This window comes from Gekko japonicus, unplaced genomic scaffold, assembly GCF_001447785.1.
Source record: "Gekko japonicus isolate JY-2015 unplaced genomic scaffold, Gekko_japonicus_V1.1 scaffold1846, whole genome shotgun sequence".
NCBI lineage: Eukaryota > Metazoa > Chordata > Lepidosauria > Squamata > Gekkonidae > Gekko > Gekko japonicus.
Genome location: NW_015168707.1, coordinates 304,176 through 310,237, shown reverse-complemented (window position 1 = coordinate 310,237; position 6,062 = coordinate 304,176). Strand labels below are relative to the sequence as shown.

At 50.2% G+C, this 6,062-nt stretch overlaps 1 protein-coding gene across 1 annotated transcript in view; it reads left to right on the top strand.

Annotated features, from left to right (window-relative positions):
* The window catches only part of PTPRO (protein tyrosine phosphatase, receptor type O), a gene marked incomplete at its 5' end in the record, with an annotated part of 101,965 nt that overhangs the window by 70,622 nt on the left and 25,281 nt on the right, over nt 1-6,062 (top strand). The window contains 1 exon segment of the mRNA XM_015415533.1: nt 2,252-2,374. Within this exon segment, the coding sequence (XP_015271019.1) occupies nt 2,252-2,374 (123 nt within the window).

The following is a 6,062-nucleotide window of genomic DNA, read 5'->3' as shown; positions in this document are numbered from 1 at the left end:
AGAGTGCGTGGGGTATGTCCATTACAGGTACACACAAGCTGGCCACCTGTGAGGAACCACAGAACGGAGCAGGAACAGTGCGAAAATCCCACAAATCCTCCCACAAATCCTCCCAAATATTCACCCTTTTAAGACTCACTAAGCTCCCAGGAGCTCAAACAGATTAATTTCCCCTTCTACACCCCTTCCTCCCGCCCCCGTAAGTGATTCTTGACTGCTGTCAGCGTTCTGCCCTTTCTGGAGTATATTCAGTCCACAGCAACCTGGCTTTTTTTGGGGGGGGGGGGTGTCTTTTTCATTGATTGACTTACAAAGTTTCTGCGTATCTAGAAGGGTTACCAGCCTCCAGGCGATGCCCGGGTACCTCCAGTTGCCTGTGATCTTCAGACTACAGAGATCAGTATGCAAGATGCCCGGGTACCTCCCAGAATGGCCTGTGATCTTCAGACTACAGAGATCAGTTTCTCTGGAGAAAATGGCCGCCTTGGAGAGCGGACTCCATGGCATTATACCCTGCTGAGGTCTCTTCCCTCCCCAAACCCTAACCCTCCCCAGGCTCTACCCCCAAATCTCCAAACTCAGAGCTGGCAACCCCTGAGACCTGGTAACTCTCCCGAGTAGGATGAGTCCCTTACCTTGTCTGTGAGTGGCCTGATCTGACAACTTCCATCTTTGAAGTGTAGTGGGTTAAACGCATGTAGAAACCACTGAGACCGATGTAGTGCTCAGCACGGTTTACTGGACACACAACAAAGACAAAGACTAATGGACGGCTGGCCAACTGTATACACACTTGGGGACGCCTCCCTAGGTCCCGTTGGTAGGTTTGAATCTCCCGCCACAGTCCCATTGGTTCCCCCGTGGAGAAGCTAGGAGCCTAGTCCCCATTGTTCTTGCAGAGTCAAGCTCTGGGGTATTCGCTGGCCCCTGGTGGCGGTCAGCGGACATAACAATCTCCCCCCCGGGAGTCATCAAGTTTACTATTAGGTACAGTGATACCTTTCTGTAAGAAACAAGGATGTCACATTTAGGGGAATGATAATTGTGCTGCCCCAGCCAGCGTTTAAACTGTAGTTAAGTAGAACTGCCATATATAACTTCAATTCCCAGGAGCCAATGGGGACACGCATCCTTTTCACTGTTCCGTCTGACGCTGAGCCGACAGCGTCTTCTGGACAGTTTTCAACGACTAGCCAAAGTAGAATAAATCACTTTTATTCAGTTTTTCACATGCATTCTTTACTCACATCTTTGTGATCTAATTCATTTCACTGCCTCATGGTGAAAAGGATGCGTGTCCCCACTCCACTCCTTGCCATTTGAAGATAACAAAGGCCACGGGAAGAGAGCTGTAACTCTAATCCTCGCGCCTTTCTGAGTGCCGGATGCTGTGGGATGTCTAACTAAAGACTTCAGTTCCCAGGAGCCACTGCTCTTAAAGATATATATGGCAGTTCTACTTAACTACAGTTTAAATGCTGGCTGGGGCAGCACAATAATAATAATAATCGGATGGCATTGTGTGTAGTGTAGCCAGGAGACCCAAAGTTTGTCTGGCAGCCTGAGCCTGCTTCGGCGGAGAGGGCGGGGCGTAAATCGAATAAATAAATAAATTCTCACTCATTAGCATCATGCACCACTAGGTGGCGAGCTGGACATGTTTTTAGAAGGGATCAGAGAGCTCTGAAAGAGCGGTGACTGACCCAAGGTCACCCAGCTGGCCTCTTGTGGAGGAGTGTGGAATCGAACTCAGTTCTCCAGACCAGAGTCCATCGCTCTTGACCACTTCACCATGCAGGGGAAACCTTCCATGAAATGCAGCTCAGCAAGATTTTTTGAATTCAAGCCGAAGATTCCACACAGCCGTTTCAAGCAACTGTAATAGCCAACATATACAAATAATAATCACCTGGAATTACCTATACAAAATTAAGCCTCCTACCTTGGACTCCCTACGGGAGCTCCAAGCGGGGCCCTCCGAATTTCGGGGGGGGGCCGAGAAAGCGCGTACGAGCTGGGCGTTCTCGGGAGCTCCCGAGAAGCACGCCCATAGCACAGCGCCATACCGCCGGAAGTCCCCCGAGTCCATCGCTCTTGACCACTTCACCATGCAGGGGAAACCTTCCATGAAATGCAGCTCAGCAAGATTTTTCGGATCCAAGCTGGAGATTCCACACGGCCGTTTCAAGCAACTGTAATAGCCAACAGGAATCTCTTGGTGATGCTTCTGTGTTTGTTTTTCCCTCTCCAGGTAAAATGCGACCATTATTGGCCTTTCACGGAGGAGCCGGTTTCTTACGGGGACATCACAGTGGAGATGCTGTCCGAAGAAGAGCAACCAGATTGGGCTTATAGGAATTTCAGAATCAGCTACGTAGGTCAACGTAAACTGCCTTGCTTAGCTTCTCTCCGATGCTGGCAGTTGTGCAGAATTTGCACCTAAACTTTAAGCCACCTGTGCCTTGGGGTTTTGTTATGCATTTCCCACTCGATTTGGGACCCTCCCGGTCCTCCTCAGGGTTCCCACCAGCACCTTATCTCAGATTCCAAAGTATAAGAGAAGACCATAAAGTCGTAGAGTTGGAAGGGATCTCCAGGGTCATCTAGTCCAACCCTCCCCTGCACAATGCAGGAAATTCACAAATACCTCCCCCCCTCCCCAGAGACCCCCGTTCCATGCCCAGAATTGCCCTTCTTGCACAGTTGTGCCCCTTCGGCTTTGATTCTCCTGAGAGGCTTGTCTTAGGCAAACTGGTGACAGAGGAGAGATTCTGAAGTGGGAACTCCTAAATTACAGCTCATTATGCTCATGATAACAGCGTTCTGTGCACCTTGGTGTTTAGTCATGCCGGCCACATGACCACGGAAATGTCTTCGGACAACACTGGCTCTTCGGCTTTGAAACGGAGATGAGCACCACAACCCTAGAGTCGGATTCGACTGGCTTTCGAGCAAGGGAACCTTTACCCTTGCCTTTTTATGCTCATGATAACCACGCTTATAATAACAGGTATGCTACAGTGAAGAAGAACATACCATCGAGTCACAACTGACTCGTGGCAACCCCATCCTTTGGGCATTCCAGGCAAGAGACAAACAAAGGTGGTTTGCTATCGCTTTCCTCTATGTCGCAGCCCCGGTCTTAAGTACATAAGAAGAGCCCTGCTGGATCAGGCCAACAGTCCACCTAGTCCAGCATCCTGTCTCACACAGTGATCAACCAGTTCCTCTGGAGGGCCAACAACAGGGCACAGAGGCCGAGGCCCTTATAAGAATATAAGAAGAGCCCTGCTGGATCAGACCAGTGGTCCATCTAGTCCAGCATCCTGTCTCACAGAATGGCCAGTCAGTTCCTTCAGATGGCCAACAACAGGGCATGGAGGCTGAGGCCTTCCTCTGATGTTGCCCCTGGCTCTGGGATTCAGAGGCTTAGTGCCTCTGGATGTGGAGGTTCCCTTCAGTGACCATGGCTAGTAGCCACAGCTGGTCTCCCATCCAAGTACTAACTGGGGCCAACCCTGCTTAGCTCCCAAGTTCTCATGAGCCATGGGTTAAGATGGGGTGGTTTGGGCTGCTACTATGCTGCGAGAGATTCCTAAATGAACCCCCTCCATTTCCCCCTTAGATTCGTAGCCCCTCTGTTCAACAGAAACAAATCATGATATGAAATCCTCATGGCTGTATCGTGGGCTGTGGATTTGTGCATCTTGGATGGCTGCAAGCTTTCATTGGACTTTCATTGGACACCCCCTCAGTGGCGGACCTAGATTTTAGGGACCCTGAACTGTTATGGGGGCCCCCCTTCTCAATCAGCCACCACAGGGCAACATCTGACAAGATCCAAAGGGCCTTGCTGCCCTTGCAAGGACCTCGAGGCCCAAATGGTGGAGAACGGGGTGATGGGGAGGAGCCCTTGAAAATGGGCTGTACAGTGAGCCTCTTCCCACCAGCAACGAGATCTGGGTAACCGCTGCTATCTTCTTCAGTGGGGTTGTTCCATGGCAAATCACAATTATTATTATTTTTTTAATTAACCACTACATCTCAGATTTTGATTAAAGTTGCTGTACTGGCCACATGAGACAGGTGTTAGAGCATTATTCTAAGGTCAATATTAAGTACTTCAGCCCGCTGGGTTATGATTCCGTCACTAAAATAGCATTGTTTTGATAAAGGTAAAGGTAAAGGTTCCCTTGCTCGAAAGCCAGTCGTATCCGACTCTAGGGTTGCGGTGCTCATCTCCGTTTCAAAGCCGAAGAGCCAGCACTGTACGAAGACATTTCCGTGGTCATGTGGCCGGTGTGACTAAACACCAAGGCGCACGGAACGCTGTGACCTTCCCACTGAAGTGGTACCTATTTATCTACTTGCAATTTTTTGCTTTCGAACTGCTAGGTTGGCAGGAGCTGGACTAGAGACGGGAGCTCACTCCGTCATGCGGCACACTTGGGTCTCGAACTGCTGAACTACCGACCTTCCACAGCCTGCAGTTCAGCGTCTTAACCACTTGAGCCACCGCAGCTCCTTGTTTTGATAACAAACACTTAAAAAAAAACCTCCATCAATTTTGTTCAGGGTCCTTCCAGGATTAGGGGCCTTGAAGCTTAAGCTTCCTTAGTTTCATAGTAGGTCCACCCCTGCATCTCCTTACCGCTGAACATGGAATTCAGCCAGGGCTTTCCTTTGGAAAGAGACAAGGAGGGATTGCAAATAATATTTTTCGAAGCCGTGCGGGGCAAGTGAGAGGGATGCAGGCCTGCGCAGCCCAGCTGGTGTTGGGGCTGCTGATATAGTCCCCCGAGCAGATCCAGTAGATTGGGCCATTCGTCGCGTCTCCATACTTCATTCACTGCTAGGTTTGTTGTGGTGTGTATGTATGGCTTCTGTACTTCCTGCGGAGCAGGGCTCTTTTTGTAGCAGGAGCTCCTTTGCCTATTAGGCAACACACCCCTAATGTAGCCAATCCTCCGAGACCTTACAGAGGTCCTTACAGGGCCTACTGTAAGCTCTTGGAGGATTGGCTACATTAGGGGTGTGTCGCCTAATGATGTTTATTTCGTTTCCCAAATGGATGGGCTAAGACTGCAGTGCTGGAGAGGGGGAGAGTGGACCCCATCCCCACCTCAGTCTGCTTGAAGGGCCAAATGACACATTGCATTTTGTGGCAAGTTAGTTTGGGGGTTCTCTGGACCCAGCTCGCTTTCCCCTCAGTCACAAAGCAGATGTACCTATGAAGCTGCCTTATAATGAATGAGCTCATTGGCCCATCAAGGTTAATATTGTCTACTCGGACTGGCAGTGGCTTTGTGGGCTCTCAGCTTGGGGTCTTTCACATCACCTACTCCCTGAGGCTTTTAACTGGAGCGATGCTGGCAGTTGTGCAGAATTTGCACCTAAACTTTAAGCCACCTCTGCCTTGGGGTTTTGTTATGTATTTCCCACTCGATTTGGGACCCTCCTGGTCCTCCTCAGGGTTCCCACCAGTTAGTACTTGGATGGGAGACCAGCTGTGGCTACTAGCCATGGTGACTGAGGGGAGCCTCCACATTCAGAGGCACTAAGCCTCTGAATCCCAGAGCCAGGGGCAACATCAGAGGAAGGCCTCAGTGGGAGCCTCCTGTTGTTGGCCATCTGCAGAGTGTGTGTGTGTGGGGAGGGCTCTTGCTTTTCCCTCCATACTGTTTGCAGCTCCAAAGTTTTGCAAATAACTCCCTGCTGGGGCTGCTTCGGCTTGGGAAAACAGTGTGGAGGGGAAGGTGGGAGCCCCTTCTCACTCTGCATTGCAGTTCTGAGCAGAATCAGGCCCCCGCGGACTTCAGAAATGCCTTTCCCCACAGCTGCTGTGTGACTACAGGGGAAATCAATAGGGTCCAAGGAATCCCAGCTCAGCTCACCAAAAAACATAACCTGCAGTTTGGCCCTCAGTTCTTGCAGAGAAAACAGTTGGGCACAAGAAGTGTGCATCCCATTTTTCCCCTGCCAGAACTTAAAATCACCTGGGAGAGAAGGCATTTTCAATCAGAAAAATGGTACTGGTGAGGAGGGAAGAGTTAAGCCCTTCT